We start from the raw sequence: 25653 nt of genomic DNA on the forward strand, positions 1-25653 counted from the left end.
GTGAGTAATCAAAAAGCTGGTGCCATTAACAGAAATGTGAAAATCACAGTAGGTTGGAGGGAGAGAGAAAGGAAAGGGAATGGGGGGGAGAAGGGAGGAAGAGGAGGAAAAGATCAAAGGAAGCCTTGGAAGACACCTAAGAGGTGTGATTTGATTAAAATTTAAAAAAGAACCAGTGGAGGAGAAAGGAATCTTCAGAGGAAAGTATTATCAATATTTAACTATATGAATGAAGTTGTTTGTTTTTGAAGCAATCCAGGTTAAGTAACTTGTCCAGGATCACACAATTATTAAGTGTCTAAGGCCTATTTGAACTCAGGTCCTTCTGCCTCCAGGTACTCTTATCAATTATTTCACCTATCTGCTCCTATAGAAAGAATTCTTACTACCCAGAATAAAATGTCCAATCGTTCAACTTTTTTATGACAGATCAAAATCCAAACTATAAAATTTCAGTTTCCTTCCTCAAAACACATGAATGATTTTTTTTTAAGTTATCAGATGACAAGAAAAGAGTATCTTTATTCTTTGCAAATTTTTCAATGTTTTTCTAAGGTCATCAAGTAGTCATCTTTTAGCACATATTGTATTCCATCACAATCATATACCATAATTGGTTCAGCCAATGGGAGGGAGAGGAGGACAAAAGAAGAAAAAAGGGGGAAAAAGAAAGTTACATAACTACTATATATTTAAAAGAATAGTAAGTTGCATATAATAGATTTGCAGTTTCTTCTGTTATTTTTCTATGCAACCATCTTTTTTATTATATTATATTATGGAAATACTTGTTTTATTCCATAAGTTAAAAATAAAATAAAATTTTAAAGACAAAAGGAGTCTTTACTGCAATTTTACAGCTATGCAGTAAGAATCCTCAGATTGTTCACTGTGGATAAAAGAGCCAACTGCCCAAGCCATGCCAATAGTTCACCTAAATAGAAAATATACAGTCTAGGTGGACAAGAAACATTCCATTTGCCTTGAAGTAGATATCTGCCTAAGTATAAAACTCATTTAATTCATCTTAAATGTAACCACATAATTACTACCGTTACTTTTATTTCAAACCATATTAAATATACATAGTACTCCCACAAGAGAAAAACCATAAAAATAAGGCCAACCCTGAAAAAAAAAAAAAAAACCCTCCACAACAAAAACAGGTTTGTCCTATGAGAAGACTTGCTTGTTCTATTTAGAACATTTATTATTGCAATTAGACAGCTTGGCAAAAAGGATAGGGATGTGGTCTTAAGTCAGAAAAACCTGGATTCCAGTCTTGCCTCTAAAACACACAGCTAGTCACTTCTCTAAGCCTTTAGGCAATTTGTCAAAGACTATAATTAACAAAGAAAATGCCCATCTGCATTGGAAGAGGGAGCACCTCACCAGGAATTCCATAAACTATGAAATCACAGAGTTGGTTTTAAAAAAGATCCTTTAACTGTACTCGAGTTAATTTTTAAACAGAGAGCTTTACAAATCAATTCTGACATGAAGCAGCAGCAGCAGCAGCAAAATGGCACTATGGAAAGGGGAAAACCAGGTTATGTTAATTCTTTCATGAAGGTAGGAGTGAAGGAAGGAAGCTGGAGAGAGGACACTGGCGCTTTTTGGCTGTATTTTTAATATACATCAGGCATCCTTTATCAAAAGCCAGATGCCAATCCAAAGAAATTTGGAGTAGGCACACAGTTACTTTAAATCCTTTGAGCACTCTTCCAAAAATACAACCTCAAAAGCATTCTCCAAAGTACATAAACATTAGGTAAACCGAGGGATGGTTAGCAGTTTAAGGTCATAAGAATCAGGATTAATCCATTCAAAAATCAACTTTTTAGGGTCTAGGGGGAAAAAAAATCCTCAAAATCAATGAAATCAGTACTCATTCAGGATCCTGAGCCCCAAAGGGATATGATCAACAGAGGATAGAGTAATATTCCATATTTTTTTTCCAGTTTGGTCATGGAACTTATTGCCAAATTTTATTTTGCAAATGAACATAGAATAACTGTAGAATGGACAGAATTATGAAATATTAGGACTAAAAGGATCCCTAAGAGATCACTAAAGTTCAGGCTTTGCTACTCACCATCTGGCATGATCTTGTGCCAGTCCCTTTCATTTTAGGTCTTTTTAATTGTTTTTGTTAGTTTTAAAGATTAGATTTCCCTTTCTCACTTGGGCTCAGAGTATAGGAATTATTCCCAGGCCCTTGCTGCTATAAACTGGCACTGTTTTTCAACCAGGGGGCCAACTCATTCCTCCTTTGGCAATCTGGTCCTATTTCCCACCCTACTGGCTCCCAAGGGGCTTGACATACTGAAATCCAAGTAGACAAAATCTCCATAAATCTGCCACTTTCACCTCCTCAATTGTTGGGAGAAGCTCTTATCAGAAAACTTACTCTCCCATTAAAAAAAAAAAAAAAAAACACTGGTGATTTCAGTTTTCCTATCTGTAAAATGAGGAATACATGGCCTTCAAGGTCCTTTCTAGCTCTAAAGACAGAGATTATCATGTATACTTTATAAACAATCCTATGACCTTGTACAAAATCTTATTTAACAGATGAGGAAATTGAGGCCCTGAGAGCTTAAAGATAGTTAAGGTATCAGAGACATAAATTTTAATATTTCTATGGCCTTTCTGAAGTTCAGGGGCTTTTAATAGAAAACAATTTTAAGCACTGGGCAGAACCTAAAGGGGTAAAATCTGGAAACACCATGTATCAAAGTGAGCAAAAAATATCAAAGTGCACTTATTTTCTTTCTACAAAAAAATGTTCAATTTTCTGGGAAGGCAAGAGGAGAAAGACTGTCAAAGGAAAGAATTAACTGACCTTCTGAACTGAGGTGGTCAGATCCAAGCAGAGCTGAATGATTTTATTCTTTGTCACAGAGAAATCAGTGATCCCTGTAAATGGAGTCCTGGAAAAAGAAAAAGAAAAAAGAAGGAAAAAAATCTTTCCTTGAGACAAGAAATGTACTAGGCTTCCAACCCCGTCAGCTGGTAGGTATGTGTCCACAGATTATATAATTAACTATATAACCCTTTCCTATCTTGTAACTTAATAAAACTTTATCCCGACTAGCATTAACACAGGAGGCAAAATAAAAAAACAATAAAAATGGACCAGGGAGTTTGCTACTGCCAAAAATCAACCTCATACTAACCAAATTACTCTACACAATCTTTACTCTACACAATTTCAGTCTTGTATCTTCTCCTGCTAAGATACTTTTCAAGACTTTCCAAAGGGGCTCTGAAGTCTGTCACTGACCCATAATTCCCTGGGGAGTGTCCATGTGAGAAAAAAATTACTCATGTTTCTATAACAAAAGGAAGTCAACTAGGCATCCCATCTCCTGACCTGACAGGAAAAGAAAAAGGAGATTAGTAAAGTTACCTATCCAGCCAAGCTAGCAAAGCTTTAGCAGCACCAATGAGTTCCACCACCGAAGTCAGAAATTCATTAGGAGGTTTACGGGAGGAGTTTCCATCATAAGTAGAACTTTTCCGCCGGCTACTGATATAATTCTGCAAGTTATTGGAAGAGGCCCGTAGTTTCAGAACCAAATTCTTCATATTATCTGTTTCAAGGCCATAATTCTGTGGAAAACAAAACAAAATAAAACAAATTAAACTCTATGAAGAGCACTCCAAAAAGACCAATATCAATTTTAGCAAGTCAACAAATGCTTGAAAATCCTGAATGATTAATCTCTAAGGTATCACTAGGCAGAAAGGTAGTACAACAGATAGAGAGGAATACTCATTTTCATGAGTTTAAATCTAGTCTCATATTTTGTGGCTGTGGGCAAGTTACTTAACCCTGTTTGCCTTGGTCTCTCCATTTGTAAAATGAATTGGAGGAGAAAATGGCAAATCACTCCATTATTTTTGCCAAGAAAACCCCAAATGGGTTTTGAGACTCAGCAGACTTTACTGCAATCCATTTCAAGGTAGTACTTGCTAATTATACAAAAGATAAGTTAATTCCCTTTTGCTAATTTACAAAGTATTTTTTGCTCTATATTTCTGTTCCTACTCCACATCATTTCTATTTTACATATATGAAACTTTACATGTAAAGTACATACAAGGTAATATACATGATACTTTATGTGTGTAGTTGCTATTCATCATTCACAGATAGAGTGAATATAAAAGTTTTTGACTAAGGAACTAGAATATCTATGAGTAAAACTGAGATCCAGAATTCCTGTGTTGGCTGAGGTAGAATGAAAGAATGGGAAAGGAAATTTAAGGGGAAATAATTTCAAGACAGAACAAAACCTAAATAAGCATTTGTTGAGTAGTTATTATGCTGTATGGGTGAACAAAAAATGTGTTAAGAAGTAGTCCTGCTTTCAGAGACATATTCATATAATTGAGATGTCACAACTGATAAACAAAATAATAGAAGTACAAGACTAGAAGTCTCAGTGATCCATAGTCAGTACAACAGTAAGGACCACTCCAGTTCAGAGAAGGGAGATAACCTGGAGAAGTAGGACAGGCCCAGATTCAAAGCACTGCAATTTTGAGTCACAGAATCTGAGTTCAAATTCCCACTCTTGTGTGGGCTAAATCACTCAACCTCTTCAAGGCTTGGATTCCCTCATCTATAAAATGAAGGAATACAGATTAAATGATTTCTAAGCTCTACCACTTTTCTCTCTTTATGAATATATAATCCTAGCTTAAGTAGGATTTGGGCTGAGTGATGATGGAGGAATACAATAGGCTAAGGTAGAAATGAAGGACATTCTAGGAAGATCAGAACAAAAATCAACACTAAATGTATAACCTTCATGTTATACTTTAAAAGTTATAAAATGACAATTTAGTCCAGTGAAAACAGCAGTGTAGAGGGTACATTCAGTATTCTCTGGATAGAAAGATAGCCTGACCCTCCTCGGGCACATATGTTTCTGTATCTATTTTGCGCACATATACAATTTTATGTTTATATGTTGTTACTCCCTAGAGAATATATTCATTGAGAGACAGAATCTGTATCATTTTTGCTACTTTATCTCCAGTCCTAGATATAGACTAGATACTTAACATGCTTACTAATTATTCATACCTAGAAATCATAAAAAGCTAAATAACTCAAAATCTCCCCTTTCCCAAACCCTAGATCACTTTTTTTTCCTTGCTAGGGAGTTTGGTTATCATGCAAAATTATTTAATGGACACCCAATATGACTTAGTCTCATAGATGAAATATATAGTAGTGAACTTTATTAGATAATAATCGAAAATGTATGTCTATTGAACAGATGGATAGACATGGAAAGATCATAACAATACTGATCTTTAGGTACCACTATCCTTAACTAAATGATGGATACAAAGACAAAAAATAAAACATTCCTTGCCCTCAAGAAATTTACATTTACAGGTAAATACAAATATACTTATAAACAAAGCAGCTATTTAAGGGGCTAGGCTGGAGTCAAAAAGATCTAAATTCAAATGTGACATCAAATGCTAGCCATGTGGCTCAGGAAATTATCAGGAAATCAGTTTTCTCCTAAAAAATATCATCTACCTCTCAGGGTTTTTGTGAGTATCAATATTTGTAAAAAGCTTACTGCAATACCTGCACATATAGAACTACTTATATGTTAGTTATCATCATCATCATTAAAGCATCTACATATGTAATTAAATATAACTATATAACAAAGCAACAAGAAGTAATTTCAAGATGGAGAAAGCTCCATTACGGAGAGGGGGGAGACAGTGTTTTTAAGAGGGAAAAGACCTCCAAGAGGAAGCCAAGTTGTGCTTTAAAGAAATCTTGAAGTAACACTCAATGAATTAAGGATTTACTAAGTGCCTAATGTGTGAGCAAGAGTAATACAAATACAAAGAATAAAACAATCCCTCAAAGAGTTTACATTCTAAACACCATAGAGCTAGGAGATGGGAAGACAATACATATCCACAGAACTAATATAAGCAGAAAACACAAGGTAGTTGGGGAAGACAATGAGTATCCATAAGGATAAAGATAAGGAATGTGGACAGCTTTAAGATGCATTTCAGAGGAAGAGAATTCTCTGAAACCGAAGAGAAAGGAATACAATCCAGAAATGGGTGACCATCAGTACAATAGCATTTGGGTTTGGAGTGAAAGGTGTGAAAAATAAAGAGAAAATCAATTGAGTGGATTATAAAGTGTAGGAAGAAAAGTAATGTGCATTAAGGTTAGATTGCAAAAGCTTTAGAAGCTAAAGAAAGGAATTCAAATTTCATCCTAGAGTTAATAAGGAATGACGCGCACTTTATATGTCATTAGGACATATGTGCAGAAGGTAGAGTAGATGTCAAGCGATGTCAAAGAGTCTTGAAATGAAAAAGGAATGCATAGCAAATAGCTTCAATATTCTCAATAAATACTAAAGGAGGTTCTTGGTTGTTAGTAAGGGGTGAAGTGGAGGAAGAGGAAACAGGGGAGGACTAAGAGAAGGTTTGAAATCTTTTCTGTAGAGGTCTCCAATTAAAGCTGAATAATATGAATTTAAAGTGTCATCATGATTTTACTTCCTCCAGTAGCATTCAGCAACAGAAAAAGAATGAAAATTATCTCAATCTAGGATCAAAGGATTAAAAAAAAATTTTTTTTTTAGAGTTTAGAATTGAATTATTTAACTATGAAGTTGAAATTAGAAAGAAAAGGAAGTCAGAGCAAAGATCATGTCCTAGAAAAGTTCTGAAAGATTTAGGTATTAAATATTTCAAAAGTGAAGCACAAGTGAGTCACTTTAAAAAGGACAGAATGATAAGTTATAGTCAGAGTGAATGTAAAAGTTTTTGACTAAGGAACTGGAATATCTAGGGGTAAAATTGAGATCCAGAATTCCTGTGTTGACTGAGGTAGAATGAGTGGGAAAGGAAATTTAAGGGGATTATGTTAAGAGTGGGAAAGGAAATTTAAGGGGATTATGTTAAGGAGTCTGAGGAAATGTCAATATAAACACTGAAACCCTCTGGTACAAGAGCATATATTGAGAAATGAGAAAAAAAAAATGATAAATTAGCACTGAACACTAAGTAAAAGGAGTAAGAGTGTTACCTGGCTGCAATCCCCAAAAGCTACCTTGATTTGATATTTAAAAAAAAAAAAAAAAAAAAAAAAAAATTGGAAGAATTCACTTCAAAAAACAAATAGTTGATGAGTGATTGTGACAAAGGACAAATTTAGAGGAGTCAATAAGGGGAAAATAATATCCCAAAATCTTCCTCCAGAATCTGAAAAGGAGAGAAGGGATAGATGAAGTTACAGCCAATACTAGTAAGGCTGCCCAGGCACACACTAGGGGAAACGAGGTTTCAGTGAAAGCAGTTAGTCGAAAGGAGATTTAGAGGAAGAGGTCCAAGTTTATTCACTTCAGAACAAGAATTCTAGAGGGTACAATGGATGACATGGTAAGAACTGGAGTGAACCACAGGTAAGGTAGAATAGAGGAGGCTGAGAGTGACAGAACAAGAAGTAACATTTGTGTATTGCTAGCAGCCCCACTCCAACCCCCCATAAAAGCCACAGAGATCTAGATTTAAATTGAGGCAACCTCAGTTTCTTGTTGGTTTTATTAACTCCCTGTGTGATTCTGGGCCTATTTCACTAGTCGGAGTTTATTTCTTCATATCTAAAATGAATGTAATAGATCTCTTAAGCTCTATGGTGTTTTACTGGATTAGTCCATTTCCTTCTGAACAAAGTCTAAATTCCTTTCAGCTCTTTTCAACCCTGACTTTTCTCACCTGATTGATTCAATGGACCATCTTCTAACTTTTTACACTACTGTTTTCCAAAAAAAAGTCCTGATTATAAACATACCTTCCAATAATAAATCTTCCTTTTCTTTTGAAAATAGTTAACTCATATCTGACTATAGCTTTATGAAATATATAATAAATTTCCTCTACCACAAGTCATGGAAAGTGAAAAGTTTTAAGTTTTGAGGGTTTTTTTTTTCCTTTAAACTACAGCTGCTGGGCAATCAATACTAAACCTGCCAGATCTAAAATTCTCCCTTTGATTTCACTGCCATATTTTTTGGAGCTAAGTTTTAAATTTAGGTGGTTTTCCATAGCTATAAAATAATCATTAACATGGGGGGAGGAGAGGGAGGAGAGAAAATGTTTGGTTTGTTGGGGTTTTTTAATCTACTCAAATATAAATGGATACAAATGGTCTTATCCAGTTACATACAATAAAAACTAAGCTTTTTCTAGATTTAAATAAAATACTATAAATGTTATAATAAAAAGAATATTCTATGTCAACAATGCCTGGATGTGCATCTATCCTTTTTACTGTCATTTACTAGACATTAGGAAATGACATCTTGATTATGGTTTTTTTCCTAGAGAATGACAATAACAAAGCTGGATGTTTGTCAGAGTTTTTTTTTTTTAAGCTGATTGATGATATAACACCAACTATATTTTTAAAACTACCCTACACACAGATTACACTAGTACTTCCATTCCCTTGCAGTGGAAAATCATTTGCCCTTTCAAATTCACCGTAAGTGCTTTGAGTTATGGGAAATTCCTCTCATGTAGCCAACTCATAGCAGTGTCAGGATAACTTACTTGCTCATTTTCTTTATTCCTGTATATTCTCTACATTCACGTATGCTGCCTCCTCAATCCTAACCCATCCACTAAAAGAATTTTCCTTTAAGACAAAGACAATTTCATCTTTATCTTTATATCATCAGAGTAATCCAGAATTTAGCACATAGTAAGTGCCTAATAAACACTTGATTGATTGATTTAAAAATTTTTTGCAAAAGCTTTAGTTATTAACCTTATCTTTCAAACGCTTTTCTATTTGAATAATCTTTTTTATTTCAATAAACTTCAGAGGCTCCCTCTTCCTCCAAGATCAAATAGGAAATCGTCTGTTTGGTTTTTAAGGCTCTTCATAATCTGGCCCTTTTCTACTTTTCTAATCTCAGTTTACTCCTTCCTTCTCTGTACTTTCTGATCCCCACAACACTGTTCCTTGCTATTACTCGTATAGAACAATCCATCTCTCCATCTGAACATTTTCACTGGCCTGGAACATTCTCTCATCATCTTTGCATCTCTTGACATCCTTAGCTTCTTTCAAGTCTCAGCTAAAGTCCTATCTTCTACAGGAAGCCTTTCCTAATCCTCCTTTAATCTCATTAAAATCACCTCCAATTTATCCCAAATATATACTGTATGTATTTAGCTGTTGCCTTTCCCATTAGACTTCTAGATCTTTGAGAACAGATTTTTGTTTTGTTTTGTTTTGCCTTTCTTTGTATCTCTAGTGTTTTCCACTCTGAGTGGCACATAGTAAGCAATGAATTAATGTTATTTGACTTCACTTTTGAAGAGAAAGTAGTGAAAATGCAAAGTAGAAGGAGCTAAAAACTTCAACACTTGGATAAAACAATACAATAAAGCTCCCTGCCAAGTGTTCCCTTGCTTTCCTTCTCTCATCTTTTCCTGATTCACATTTTATTCTCAATCACTGTACTAGTATCAGGTATGGCCCTGAAAAAAAAAAAAAAAAAAAAAAAACAAGGGAGGAGAGAAAGAGGGGGAAGAGAGAGGGAAAAGAGGTTTAAATTACACTCATCCTGCTCCAGAGTCTCTTTCACATAGGGAGGCCCCTCTGCCCTTCTCTATCCACACTCCATCCCACACCCCACCTCACACACCCCACCTCACACACCCCTTTCTCCCCCTAACATGGAGATAATAACAAATGGATTATTACTGGCTTGGTAAGTACCACCTACTGTACAAATATAATCAGGAAAGGATTATTGATTTAAGAGCCTGCTGCAAAGAAACACAGAAAAAGAACAGGTTCTCAAATTGGATTTGTCTGTTTGAACAGTAAATGGGGAAGGGGGGAGGAGGAGGGTTTCAACATGAAATTCGTACTTTATTACTGCAAAAACTAACCTGGAAATCATTGCAGCTTCAAATGACAACTTCAAAAAGCAAAAAGACTACAGGGTTTAGGAAGCAGAGGACTTAGGGATGAGTCCAAGTTCTCCTACCTAAAAGCTAAATAATCTTATCACAACTATTTAAGGACCTCAGTTTTTCATCTGTAAAGTGAGGAAGCTAGCCCTGCTAGGGTCACATTCTGCTATAAATACTATGGCTACATTAAAATAAGGTCTCTATGTGAAACTACAACCCCTCTTAGCATATATAAAAGATCCTTTTATCAAGTAGTCAACTAGCATTTATTAAACACATGCTATGCACCAGGCACTGAGGACAGAAAGGCAAAACAGAGAGAGACCCTGTTCCCAAGAGACCCTGTTCCCACGAACTCGACCATCTAAGGCGGAAAGACAACATGCAAACAATTATATACATTGACAAGCTATATTGAGAGTAACCTAGGCGATAATCTCAGAGGGAAGAATTAGTACTAGCGTGAAGGAGTTCTCGCAGAAAATGGGACTGGGATGGAGATTTTGAAAGAGGCAGGAGGCAGAAAGGAAGAGAGAGAATATTCCTGAGATTAGGAACAGCCAGTGAAAGCACTTATTATATGCAGAACATTGAAGTTAACTGATATTTAATTCCTGCCCTCCAGTTTTCATTCTTAGAGAGGTGTGTGGGACAAGTCGGGTGCAAGACCCCCTTCCCAATTAACTAATCAGTGACATCATCAGGTACAAAGAGAAAGTATTTATTTAGTCCCTGCAGGGAGAGACCCAGACACAGCTGGGAGCTTCCCAACTTCCACCATGTGCTCCTGGACCCTGGACAGCTTCCTGCTTGTCCAGGGTTTAAAAGCAAAAGACTCGAGCCTTTTCATTGGATAGATTAAAAGGACATAACCATCCTTGACCGATAATCACCAATGCTGGCTGCCTCCCACAGGGTACATCACTTCCTGCAACTTTCTGTATCTCAGGGTTCAAAGCTCATCTCTCCAGAGATCAAATGACCTTTCCAGGTCTCAGTTCTAGGAACAGGGATCATGTGACTCAAAACTGAGAAATACTTCATCCAATCAGTCCCATTCAGTATCATTAAATTTTGTCCTCTTGGTTGCACAGCAGAGAGTTGTAGTCAGGTTGTAGTCAGAAGGACCTGAGCTTGGGGCAGCTTGGTGATGTAGGGGATGAAGCACCAGTCCTGAAGTCAGGAGGATCTGGGTTCAAACCTGACCTCAGACACTTAACGCTTCTTGGTTGTGTGACTCTGGGCAAGTCACTTAACCCCAGTGGCCTTAGCAAAAAAAAAAAAAAAAAATGAATTGACTTGGGAGGTAAAAGGTTTCCCAGATGATGGGAAAAATTGGGAGTGGTGATCACACACAAGCAGAAATAGAAGAGGGACAGAAGATGACGTCTGGGGCTCTGGCATCTTTGTCATTTGGTTTGGGGAAAAGCAGAACTTCAGAAGGGACCTATAAGGGACATTCTATTTGGTTATTTAGGAGAAAGGAGGAAGGTGACCAAGCCTGTGATTTTATCAGTGCAGGAAACTCTATTTGAGGAAACCTCTTCCACCATCTCAAATGAGCAACCTTTCTCCCTGGTGTTCTTCCCTGCCGCATGGACTATTTGTGAATGTTATATCCCTTTCCACGGAGAGGAAGCACAGTATCTTGGGGATAGAGGACTAGCCTTGGAGTCGGAAGTCTTAGTTCCAAATCCTGCCCCAGACATTTACTAGCTGAGTGACATTGGGTAAATACTTTTTTTTTAAGCTTCACCTTCCTTATTTGTAAAGGTGAGGGAGTTAATCTTAATGACCACTAAAATCCTATCCAACTTTAAACCTATGATCCTATGATCCTTTTACATTCCAAAAGGTCAAAGACCTAATCCATCTCAGCACAATTCTCCAAATATAACAGTTGTGTGAGAAACTGGTAAGTGACTCGGTGGAAAAGAGTGTTGAGTCTGGAATCAGAAGACCTCAGTCCAAGTTCAGACTGAGACACCTCTGGAATTCTAACCAAGCCATTTGACCTCTCTCTGTCTCAGTTTCCTCATCTGTAAAATGGAAATAATGACAATCTCTAAGGATTGTTGTGAGTTGCTAATGAGCTATTTATAAAGCACTTAGAGCACGGTGCCCAAAACAAATGCTTGTTCTCTTTCCCCTTCTGAAAGGTAGAATCTTTTTCTTGAGTGCGTAAATGACTTCCATGTTTTTTCTATTCCATAAATGAATAAGTGAACCTCAAACTACGTACAAACTATGAACCAAAATAAGGTATAAAGTGACCCAAAGTAAGAACTACAAAAGCCGGGAAGAGAAAGCACTGATTTTAGGACTCAGAGGGCTTAGATTCAAATCCTACTTGGAAAATCTATCTACTTGTGTCACCAAAGGCAAATTATTTAATCTTCTTGAACCTTACTCTCCATATTTATAACATAAAGAAGTTGGACTAGATGGATCCTCAAGTCCTTTCCAGCTTGAACTCCATGATCCAGGCCCTTATTTAATGGGATCAAGAATTCTTTTTTTCAAGGAAGGCTAATGATTAATCTACTTAGCAATTAAAACATTTTTTTTAAATCACCCTCATTGGAAGAACATTATAATCTCTATCCCCAATTTTAATTTGCCCTAATTTAATTCTACTATAAAGATGAGGGAGAAAAAGATCTGGAACATGAAAAATAAGAGGATTAAAACAGGCCTGGTTAAAGGAGTCTTACTTGTGGCTCTTTTCATCAGCAAGATGATTCAGACTAGTTCCAATGGTCTTATGATGGAGAGAGCCATCTGCACCCAGAGAAAGGACTGTAGGGACTGAGTGTGGATCACAACATAGCATTTTCACTCTTTTTGTTGTTTCCTGCCTTTTGTTTTCTCTCTCTTTTTTTTCCTTTTGATCTGATTTTTAACATATACTGGATTGCTTGCCATCTAGGAGAGAGGATGGAGGGGAGGAAAGGGAGAAAAATAAATTGGAACACAAAATTTTTGTGTAAGGATGAATGTTGAAAATTATTTATGCATATATTTTGAAAATAAAAAGCCTTAATAAAAAAGGAGTCTTACAATGTGCATTTATACTTTTTAAAAAACTTTTTGAAGCAAGTTTATATTATCTTCTCTTATTCTAATATCATTTAACTTGACACTTAAGACAAAGGATATCTTTCCTAAGAGTAAAACAAATCTAGTAATAGGATAACTGTAAGACCACATAGTATCATCTCTGCCTGAAAGGCTTGCTCATTAGCGATTGTTCACTTTTGTTATAACCATGCAAACAGATTTAGGAAATTATCTTCTTAGAATTTTGAACTCAGATCTTCAGCTAGATCACAGTCACACATAGTCACATATATTCCCCAGTACATAGATATATGGAAGGCTTTGTTATCTCACCATATATCCATATTACCCCGTTTTGATAGAACCAATATTTATCAACACTATGCCTATCCCTAATATGGGTTAGGAAAAAAGGGAAAAACAGCCAGGGTGGGGCAAGGCTCAATCTGTGTCTCACTAGATACTCTTTCCTGGTGGCCTCTGCCTGTACTGACATGGCTTCCCATGCATATGGGTTGGGGCCATTCTATGTGGATAGCTGAAGACTACTGGAGTCATTTCATCTTGATGACCAGACCTGTAGAGATGAGGGAGGGCTCCATTTATAGAAGCTATGTTAATGTATCCTTGTTGCATATCCTTTTGTTAATTGTTTAATGACCTATTAATGCTTCATTTGAGGATCAAATTTTTTTGTTGTTGAATTTGTAACAAAAGTATACTGGCCCACCCCTAACACAAACTTTAACTGGCAAACCTCTTTTTCTCTTATTGACCACATGCTATTCCTCTCTTTTAAAGCAATTTCTCCTTTATGTATCTCTTTCAGAAGCTGAAATCTGCCTCCTACTTAACTTAGGTCTGACCTCTCCCTATTTATTACACACCCCTATAATTACTCATCCTGGCCTTTGCTCAAATCTCTGAGAAAGGGTTGGTCCTCTACTTTGCCAAACAACTTCTGTCTTGCATTTTTATCTCCAGGAACTTGTTCCATCAATCATTACTGTCTAATCAGTCTCAATCTCACTTTATCTACAAGTTCCTAAATCGCTGCCCAGGCCTCCCTATTCTTTAAAAATTAAGATTAAAAAATAATCCCCAAAACACCTTAGTCTGCTCCTGTAATTGCCTCAAGCTATAAATTTGCATTTTCCCTCCTCTAACTTCTTTTTAAAAAGAAAAAGAAAATTCTTTTACACTCTTCTCCATCTACTAGTCACTTTTTCATCTTTTACTCCTGAACCTCTTTGAAATCTGCTGGACACAGTTCTGTGCAAAATAGCCACTGATTTCTTAACTATTAAGTTAAATGATCTTCTTTCTCTGTTCTCATCCCCTCTGACTTGGCAGTTTTTGATACTATGATCTCATTTTCTCCTCCCTACTCTCTCTTTTTGCTATCTGTGAAATTGCTCTTTCTGGATTTTTTCCCTATCTAAAATGTTTCTTTTCAGTATCCTTTGTGGGATTATTTATCTGTCTTCCCTTTATGTAGCTGCCCACCAAGGTTATCCAGAAGCCTGTCTTCTCTTCTATGTTTGCTCCTTTGTTGAGTTCATAAGCTCCCCGTGAATCCAATATTCAGAATTTCTCTATGTCCCCTTCACATTTTCTCCATCTTGCTTTTATTTATTCTTTCTCCCTTTACACACACATACTTCAATCTATCCCTACTAAAATCCATGTAACTTTTCTTTATTTGTATAGTCATCTTTCCCTTCACCTAGGTTTTCAGCCTCAGAGTAATACTTGACTCTTTCCTTCACATTTTATGTTGACTGTCAAGCCTTATCAATTCTATCTCCCATTTTATATAATCTCATTTTTGTGTCCTCTCTACTCATAAAGCCAGTACCTTAGTTTGAATATTTAGCACTTCCTTCTTAGTCTATGTTAGTATTATATTACTATTATTAGTATTATGTTGCTATTGTTCAGTATTGTCCAACTGTCCATGACATTATTTGGAGTTTTCTTGGCAGAAATACTGGAGTAGTTTGCCATTTCCTTCTCCAGTTTTTTTTACAAATGACAAATTGAGGCAAAAAGTGACTTGCTCAGGATCACACAGCTACTAAGTTCTGTAGACAGATCTGAACTCAGAAAATTGAATCTTTCTAAGTCTAAGCCAAATGCTCTAACTATTTTACCATCTAGTTGCCCCATTAATAGTATAAACTGCTTAAACTTGCTTCTAAGTCTCTACTCCCTCCTATATGTCCTCTCTACGCATCTGACAAATAAGACAAATGTCTGTCCATGTAATTTGTTTAAAATTCTACAATACCTATTGACTCTAATAAAATGCAAACCTGTCAGACTGGCTTAAGGCTTTTTAAACTCCAATTCTAATATACCTTTCTAGACTTAATACACATTTCCTGCTACACCTCTACACTACTATATTCCAGCTAGAATGAACAACTCCTAGGTACTCACCCAAATTTAAACTTCCTCCTCTGCATTTGAGTAGGATAAATACCCAGGCCTGGAATGGTCTACTTCTTCAATTGTGTCACTAAAAGAGTCCTTAATTTGAAAGTTTAGCTAACCTGCCATATCCTCTGTATAGCTTTTCCCGATTTTCCCAATTATATCAGCTTATGCTCCCTGTTCACATTACCATTTATTTATAATTATAGGTCCATGTTGTCTCTCCCCTAAAAGTAAGCAAGCTTCTTAAGGACAAAGGCCATTTTGTTTTGGTCTTTGTATTCTCAGCATCTATCAATGTCTCTTGCCCAGGACAAGCTCATGTTAGTAATTAAGTTGATTTATAAAACTCTATCTTATATAGCATGCAGAATTTCAAAGTACAAACTGGTAAATTAAAGGGATTTCACAGTTCAACAAATAAGGTTTTGTATTATGTTTCACTCCCAAATTGATTAAGCTATCTCTCAGCCCAAGTCTTAAGGAAACCTTCTTGGTAGGCTTCAGACACAACACCTAGTTCTAAATCCAAACTGCTTTTTAAATCAAACCTGAGTTTGAGAATCTGGGTTGTCCTCTCTCGCCCATCCCCCTTCCCCAATTCTGTCCTAACAATCTTTAATCAAGGTCCTTTTTGTAGATCTTCTTAGCTAGATGACAAGAGATTTCACCTTTTCTTTATCTCAAGCCTTACTTAAATTTCAACAGATTTTTAAGGAATTTTCTTAATCTCTATAAACTATTTTACTCATGGCAACCCACTATATAACTTCTGTTTTTCATTGATGGTCCAATTAGTTACTTGTTTTTGCCCTAAGTATTTCCAAGGTATTATAAAATTCACATAAACCTCTAAGTATATATAACAGCCAAAATGACCTGCCTATATTACTTCAGTGTATTATGGAAACAGACATGGTCAAATGGAGAGCTAGTCTTAGCATCAGGTAAGACCTGGATCAAATTGGGCCCCTGACATAAATTGTTTGTATGACAGGGGGCAAATTACTTAAACTCAGAAATGCTCTGAGGGACTCTCTCAAAACTTTTAAGTTGCAAAGAAGAGGCTTATCTATATAAGAGGAGTAAGTTTCCTCATCTGGGAAGACAGAGCGACAGAGAGATGGAGGGAGAGAGGGAAAAAGGGAGAGAGGAAAGAAGAAGAGGTGGAGGGAGGGAAAGAGGAAGAAAGGGAAGGAAGGAGAGAAGGGTGGAGGGAGAGAAGAAGAGAGGGAAGAAGAAGGAGAAAAGAAGGAAGGAAGGAAGAAGAAAAGAAGGAAGGAAGGATAGAAGGAAGGAAAAAAGAAGAGGGAAGAAAGGAAGGGGGGAAGATTCCCTACTCAAAAAGAGTTTTTTGCTTTCTAATAGAGAAGACAAGAAATACAAATAAAAACACAGAAAGCATAAAATGAATACAAATGAAAAACAAGTAATAGGGGGGAGTGGAGAACTAAAAATGGACTGATTCAGGAAAGGTTCACCTTGTAGTGGGTTCAATCAACTAAAAAGTATTATTTATTATGTGGCACAACTACTGTTACTAACTAGCATTTATATAGCACACATTATGTGCCAGTACTGTGCTAAGCACTTTAAATTATTATTTCATTTGAACTCAGCATTCCTGGGAGGTAGGTGCTATGATTATCCCCATTTTCCAAATGAAGAAACTGAGGCAAATAGGGGTCTTCCCGATTACAGATCTGAAGCTCTACCTATTTTACCATCTCACTGCCCAAAATACAAAGAATGAAACAATTTCTATTCACAATGGGCTTATGTTGTAATGAGAAAGATAACAATTATAGACAGATATATACTGCATAAATATAAAGTGAATAAAGTCAAATACATACAAAGTAGTTAAACTTTGGGAGGTGGAAGTCACTAGCATTTAGGTAGATCAAGAAAGGCATTCATGCAGAAAATGGTGCTTGGGCTATATATTTAAAGGTTGCCAAGAGTCTCCCAAGAGGGGGAGGGGCAGAAGTCAGGAGAAAGGAGGAGAAGAAGGGGAGAGAGATGGAAGGGAAAGGAAGAGTAAGACAGAGGCAAGGAAAGAGAGAGAAACAGAGAGGAAGGAATGAAAGGAGGGAGGGGGAGAGGAAGAGGAACCCGGGACAGAACCTTGAGTTCCAACCATAGTTAGGAGTTACCATATGGATGATGAGCCAACAGAGGAGACAGTGTAGGAGCAGTCAAGCAAGTTAAGATATTTGCTGGAGAGAAGGGTTATTCATCACTATGATTTCAGCATGGTTACTCCATAACCCCATCAACAGAAACAACAAATCTTCCACATACTAAGAAACTGTTCATGAACTGCTAGTGGACCAAAAACCATTCATCACCTGGAGAACAACCTTTGAATAATGAAGTGATTCTCCAAATTTAGCTAAGCTGGCCTTCAGAAGATTCATGTCCTCGAAGTCTGGAGTAGCCCTCAAGAATTCAGTTTCAAGTGGCATTAAATAAGACGTGAGCTTGCAACTTACTGAATCAGAGGATGATCAATTTTAGTGGTGGAAGAAACTGCAGAGGTTTATGAGTCCAGCTCTTTTTATAGATGAGGAAACTGAGACCCAGAGCTGGTTAAGTGACTAGTGTAGAATTACAAAGCTCATGAGCATATAGGGCAGAATTCATAATAAACCCCTCCTTCTCCCCATTCCACCCACTCTCCATTACACCATGATGCCATTGATGCACCAACAGAGTTAAAGCCCTCCTTAACACAAAAGGGAGGAAATGCTATTTAAGTTAGTACTGAATTTAAAATATGAAAAAAATAAAGAGATGAATGCCATGACCAAAAAAAAAAAAGCATTGCATCATAGATTAACAATGGAACAAGTATTCTTCTAAAAATCATTTAATTTGAAACCAAAGACACCAAACAGTCTCGCCATCCCCTTAGTCTACCCCCCTCCCAAGCACTTTATTTCAACTACATCACATGAACTTTCTGTCTAATGCATTAACTGGAGCTGCACAAAGCATTTCCAGAAATGGGTCTGAGGTCAAAACTTTGTCTACTAAGGAAATTAGGAGGAAATTGTTAGGAGATAAAGCATAGCTTTGGGATCTGGCTTGTCTCCAGCTTTGTTCACTCTATTCTAATATTTTAAGAGGTAGGGAAAAGGAGAAGAAAAAGGAATGCCCTGAGGTAGCTGTCATGTCCATTATTTCACTTAATGTACAAACTGAGTGCTCACATGATTGCCCACTCCTTCCTTTCATTTTTTGGTGCATCAGAAAAATAGTATTCCAGGCTAATTTATCTGTCTTTCAATTAACACCAGAAATGAAAAAGACAATGAAAATTTAAGAATTTAAATATTTTAGATCACATTATAAGGTAATTTTTCCAATACATATTTTTTAATACTTCCCATACCCCAGCTAAAAGTAAAATCCCTTTCTTTGCAAATAATACATTTGGTATGAATGTGTGGTAAACTGGCAGAATTCCTATAGCACTCCCCTACTTTTCCCCCCACAGGAGTGCAAAGCATTTAAACATTCAGACACACAACTACCTCTGAGGTGAGTGTTACAGTATAGATGGAAAAAACAGACTGCATAATGCCTCCCCTCCCCCCCAAAAAGGTCACAAAGTGAATCACTGGCAGTCAGGATTAAAATTCAAAGATTCTGACTCCCAGGCTAACACTCAGACCACTTGGCTGCAGTGTCTCCCTCGTGGCAGCTCATTTATCAACTACAAATAAATTCCTCATTTTTTTTTCCTAAACAAGGACAGTGCATTTCAGAGAGGAAGACAGGACTCTGTCCATTTTAAGAATTCAGACAATGCAACAAGTGTTATATAATCAATGGAACTTAGACCAGCAATGGCAAAATAATCGAGAGAGCATTCTTTCCCACCATTCTCCGTGATGTAATTGTATACACTTCTGGCACTATTTCCTAACATTACAATTTGAATGCTCTTGTCTGCCCGAACCTGGACTTTTAAAGAAAAGGCATCCATAACATGACACTGTCGAAGGCAATTCAACAGAACTATTTTTAAGTAAAATACTCCTACATATATTCATGTAATGGAATATTTAATGCCACAAATATTAAATATACAATGAAATATAGTAACATGCACAAAGTGATGCTGAGTATAATCCAAAGAACCAGAGCTATAGTTTTTAGTCAAATGAATACTATTTATTTTTTAAATATTTGATTTTGAACTCCTATAAGGCAAAGACTTTTTTTGCTTTTCTTTGCATCTTTAAGCTGTCTAGGAGGGCATGTAGATGGGGTAGTGTATGGCATACCTGGTTTGGAATCATGAAGATCTATATTTAATCTGATCTCAGACACTTAGTTAACTATGTGATTCTGATTGAGTTGCTTAAACTTCACATACCTCAGGAAATGATAAAATCACCCACCTCCCAAGGCTGATGTAAGGATCAGTTAGTGAAAAATTTAATAAATTTAATAAATGCTTGTTTCCTTTCCCAATGTTTAGCATAGTGTCTGGCAATTGGTAGAAATCTAAAAAACGTTTGTTGACTTGTCTTTAAAATATAGAAGCAAAAAAACTCAAACCAGGAGGGGCCAAAAAAACTTTTTCCTTGCTTATTAATTCATTTGACAGTATTCTCTTAAAGGCTAAGAGGTTTTTTTGACATGTTTACTTGATAAACATGCTTAGCAATTAAATTTTTTTAATGCTCCCCTGAAGATGGAGATACAAAGGAACAAAATTAGTGCAGAAACAAGAATATGGCTAGTTTTGATTCAATAGTTTTAGGGCTGAATCTGCTCAGGTAAAATGCAGGTAAAGTTGATCTACCATTTCAGTGATCAAGAGATACAAATACAAACCAAGCAATAAATCATTAAATGCCTATAATATTATTCTTTTTGTTGTAGTTCAGTTATTTTTCAGTCGTGTCTGACTCTTCATGACTCATCTGGGGCTTTCTTAGTAAAGATACTAAATTGGCTTGCCATTTCCTTCTCCAACTCATTTTATAAATGAGGAAATTGAGGCAAACAGTATTAAGTGACTTGCCAATGGTCATACAGCTAGCTACAAAGTGTCTGATCTAAGAACTGAACTCAGGTCTTCTTAATTCCAGACCCAACACTCTATCTACTGAATCATCTAGGTGCCATTATTATTGTTAAGGTTGTGTTAATGTAGAAAAAGTTTTTTAAAAAATAAATCATTTTGATGTTTGTAGTGTTAGGTATTTTTTATTTTGACCATTTTTGTGGATCATATAAAATTTTTGTTATTATCTTAATTATCTGTGAAAAGCAGTGTGGCACAGTGACACTAGCATCCTATTTATTCCACCCACAAGACACTCCATCTTCTGGTTCCCAAATTTTTCATTGGCTATCCTCCATATTCACTTTGCTCCACTCCAACTACTAACTTCTTGGTTTCCTTTAAAAGTCTCAACTAAAATATTCCATCTTCTAACAGGAGCTTCCCTAACCCTTCTTAATTCCAATATCTTTCTTTTCTTAGTTATTTCATATTAATTTAGTATATGCCTTGTTTTGTATGTATTTGATTGCTTGTTATCTCCCCTAACAAACTGTAAGTTTCTTGAGGGCAGGGATTATCTTTTGTCTCTGATACATACTATCTATATAACCATGAGGGAATCATTTAACCTTGCCCTAGGTAACTATGACAATAAACTGCTGATTAGTTAATCATGGTGGTAGTCTTCCAAGATTAATGAAGTCAAAGGCTCAAGGACTGCCTTCAGAATTCCTCCTCCTAAATACTAAAAATTTCGTATTTTTAAATACAGTAAAAAAAAAATTGTGGCTACTTCAAAGAGTTTAGGCTTTGGGTTCTCCTTAGATCACTGAAATTGAAGTCAGAAAATCAGGGCCCAAGTCTTAACTCTGATTAATTACTACTTTGGTGAATAACATGAAATTAGTTTTATAAAACTTTTGGCCCCAGTTTCTAAATCTATAAAATGGGGAAGGGGAATGATCTTCAACACTCCTTTCCAGTAAGAAATTATAAAATATCAAATAGCAACTATTTGATATTCCACTAAACATCCAAGCAACTGACGGCAACAGAGATGCCTACACAAAAATAAAGACCCATTGCTACTATTAATCTTAATCCAAGCTTTTATTTTCATTCTGGATTACTTTTCTATTTTGCTATATATTAGTCAAGAAAATATGAATTTAACAACAACAAAAAAAAAGAAAACTCAATTCATTTTCAGTGACTAAAGTACTGGGCCTACAGTCTGAAAGGCATGGATTAACATGCCAATTTGTACATTGGCAAATCAATTAACCTCATTTTCCTCAACTGAAAAAAAAGATATATTGATAGTTGTTGTGAGGATCAAATAAGATATTTGTAAAAAAGAACAAGGTACCATATAAATTCTTATTCCCATCTCTTCCTTCCCTTTCTCCCTTTTATAAATTTGGCATAAGCCAAGCTTCAAATAGAGAAAAGGTGTAAGATTTGGGTTTGAAAAGAAAAAAAAAAAAAAAATTAGAACCTTAATGCTCCCCTCCCCACCCCCCAACATTTCTATTTGTAGATTCTTATGTATATTTTAAACAATGTAACTAACCAATGCACATAGAAGATCCACTGCCTCCAATACAAGTTCTTGGTGCCCAATTCGCATGACACCCAGTTCCTCGAGATCCTGGTGGGAAATCTGCAAAAGTTGTTCACCATTTATTTTCTCCCGTTCAAATTTATGGACATACTGCTGGAGGCAATCATCCAACCCTAGCAAAAGAAACAGGCAATCATTAGAATCTCTTCATTCACATTTCCAAATTAATAAATCAAGCTAATGATCATTAATTACAGCACTGCCATTCTAAATTTTTACCTGTTTGCCACATTCATTCTTTGATATTTTCTTAAAAAAAAAAAAAAAAAAAAAAAAGCCCACCACCAACAAAAAAAACACCTTGTTCAAGAACAAGTGTTTGGAAGTTAGCTTTTTTTAAAAAAACTGATTTTAAGTCAAGAAGTCTAAGGCCTGAAGAGCTGGGAGAAAAAGAAGCAATTTCAGAGATTATTTAATAAATTCATACACACTGCCCCTCCTCCCCCCATCCCATTCCTATTTTATAAAAAATTAAACTGGGAGTCATAGAGATTAGGCAACCTGTCGAAGAGTCACTCCTATACAATAAATGGCAGAGGCAGCCAGTGGTATAGTGAAAAAGCACTTGACACAGTGAAGAAAATTCTGAGTCCAAATTTAGCTTCAAACACTTAGTAGTTATGTTACTCTGGGCAAATCAGTTAACTAGCTGCTTCAGTTTCCTCAGATGTAAAATGGGAAAAATAATAGCATCTACTTCCCAGGGTTGTTGTGAATATCAAATAATATTTATAAAAACGTGTTACGAACTTCCTCTTTGTAATTGCTATTATTGCTATCATTATTTGAAACAGAATTTGAATCCAGTTCCCCTGACTCTAGAATCAATATTTTGTCCTTCTTCCACAGGGACAAAATATGATATCTTATTTTAGCTTGTGATTCTCCCAAAATCACAAGTTAAAATGAGATATTATATTACTAAGGAACAAATAACCAATTATTTATACACTATAATACAAAGAAAGGTCTCTACTCACAATCGAATAATCCAACTTGTATATAACTTTCTGGGAGACAACCAGCAAGTTATATACAAACAAGATAATGCTTTGTAAATTTAGAGTTATCACAAGGAAGACACTAACTTTCAGAAAGGTCAAGAAAGGTTTTTTGTAGAAGGTAAAATTTTAGCTAAGATTTAAAGCATTAAATTAATATTAGTAGGTTAAGGGAAATCTTAACTCTAGCATAAAACAGAATAGTACAATAGATAGAGATTTGTCCTTGGGATCAAAAATTCTGATTCCAAATCCTACTTGAAAGACACACTAGCACTATAAGCAGAAAAAGTCACTTAGCCTCCCAAATCTTCCCTATGCTTGTGAAGAAAGAGCTTTGCAAACTTCAAAGCAAGCACAATATTGTCAAGATATTGGGAGATACCTGTTTTCCAGAGCTAAGGTCTAGGAAGCAGGCTATGATGCCCTGAGTTTGGAATAACAACAATCCTTAGCGCTCACATTCTGGATGATCTCACCCTCTGGCAAAAAACACAATTACAATATTGCTTTGACCAGCACCAGGTGTTCTCTGAGCTTTGACAAGCATCAAAAAGTACCCATGCCTCAGAAAACCTTGTTATGAAACAAAGTTGTTTTATTGTTACTGTTACTTTCCCCTCACTGTCAGGGACACAGCTCACTGTGTAGCCATTTAGTATAAATATTAAGATTTCCCCACATTCCTCATTTTCCCCCATTAGAGGGGAAATGTGCCCCAGTACGTGTGTGTCTAATCTGTCCCCTTACTTGCCAGATATTTCCCAAACTTTGAAATTAAATTTCTGTTTGATTCTTGACTTTCCTACTATTCTGGTATGCTCTGTTCAGCTCCAGTCACTCACCAGTAAAAGGCTGGTTCTGTCCAGTTGACAATATAAATGTGAAATATGATTATTTAGCCCTCTTTCCCAAACTGAAAAATAATAGACAAGAGGGTGAACCAGATGATTTCTAAAAAATTATTTGTAGTTTTAACTCCTATAACAGAACTTAATTTTTTTTAAAAAGGAACTATCCATTTTCCTTGTACAAGAATGTTACAACTCATATTTCTTTTTTTTTTTTAATAACTTTTTATTGACAGAACCCATGCCAGGGTAATTTTTTTACAGCATTATCCCTTGCACTCACTTCTGTTTCGATTTTTCCCCTCCTTCTCTCCCTCCACCTCCTCCCCCAGATGGCAAGCAGTTCTTTACATATTAAATAGACAACTCATATTTCTTACTACATATAACCTACTTAAAAATCTTTTTGCTAGATGAGATGTATGTTGGATGGTCTCCAAATATACTCATTAAAATGTTCTCAACAGAACTGGGTATTACATGGTTATCACCAACATGGAAGTGGTCTATAAAAAGTCTTCTTGTATTACAAGAAAAATAGCTATTAGGAGAATCATAAAATGTCCTCTCACTTACTTGTATGAAAGAAGAGGAATTGAGTTTGGAATTAAATATTCCTATAGTCACATGATAAATTCTTGATTAATTCAGAACAAGCCTCCATATGGATTAACTAAGTAATAGAAACAATACAAGTTTTTCTCATATCCACACTATTGGATGTAATTAGAATCATAGTTTGAAATAACTTTGGAGAAGATCAATTCCAACTGCCTAATTTTACAGAATGAAAAAAAGAAATAACAACCACTCCAATATCTTTGCCAAGAAAACCTTAGATGGGTTCATGAAGAATCAGAAATGACATGCAACAATTTTGTAGAAAAAAACAAGATATAAAAAGGGGAACTATTTTGCCCAAAGTCACATAGGTTAGTTAATGATACTTAAGAGTCAAAGTTTCCAAATTACTTTCTTGTTCAATGGTTTTTTAATGACACTGAACAGCCTGTCTTTTAAAAATAAGCCAACCACCAACAAAAAAATCAACATGACTTTATGAATAGTAGAGGTATAAAATGGAAGCAAAGGACAAGAGACAAAAGCAAAGTCAACAAGCATTTCATAAGTACTGACTTGTAAATGTTAATTTTAACAGTATATAGTGTTATTTTATAACATAAAATTACATTCTGCAGCACAAAACTGAACCTTACTAAAGGATAGGAAATGACTTAATCCTTTTAGTTCTTTAGCTAAATAGGGTCAGTTTTATACTGAAATGGAAATACCTTTAAAAATTTTTGGCAGAAAAAACCATCTTGGCTACATTTTACATGAGTCAGCTACATCTGAAAATTAGTGACCATATTCCCATTCTTGCATTCCCCATCAACTGGGTAATGGTAAAACAAACTGTAGTACATGAACATAATGGAATATTCCTGCCTTATAAGATACAATGAAAATGAAGGATTCAGAAAAGTGTAAGAAGATTTATACCAACTAACAAATGCATTTAAAAAAAAAAAAAAAGCAAAACCAGGAAAATAATATGCAGAATGATTACAATAATGTAAACAAAAACAATGAAAACGAAGCTGAATGTTGATTACAATAACCAAACAACTTTGGAAAAGAGTTGAAAAAATGTGT

The 25653-nt window shown here is 35.7% G+C and overlaps 1 protein-coding gene across 1 annotated transcript in view; it reads right to left on the reverse strand.

The window, feature by feature from the left end:
• Positions 1–25653, reverse strand: part of CNKSR3 (CNKSR family member 3) — a 102258-nt gene that overhangs the window by 26185 nt on the left and 50420 nt on the right. The window contains exons 2-4 of the mRNA XM_051997975.1: positions 22095–22258; positions 3413–3615; positions 2846–2933 (exon numbers count right to left, since the gene is read on the reverse strand). Coding sequence (XP_051853935.1) covers positions 2846–2933; positions 3413–3615; positions 22095–22258 — 455 coding nt within the window. The remainder of the gene's footprint in view (positions 1–2845; positions 2934–3412; positions 3616–22094; positions 22259–25653) is intronic.

The sequence above is a fragment of the Antechinus flavipes genome, chromosome 4 (genome assembly GCF_016432865.1).
Source record: "Antechinus flavipes isolate AdamAnt ecotype Samford, QLD, Australia chromosome 4, AdamAnt_v2, whole genome shotgun sequence".
In the NCBI taxonomy this organism is placed as follows: domain Eukaryota; kingdom Metazoa; phylum Chordata; class Mammalia; order Dasyuromorphia; family Dasyuridae; genus Antechinus; species Antechinus flavipes.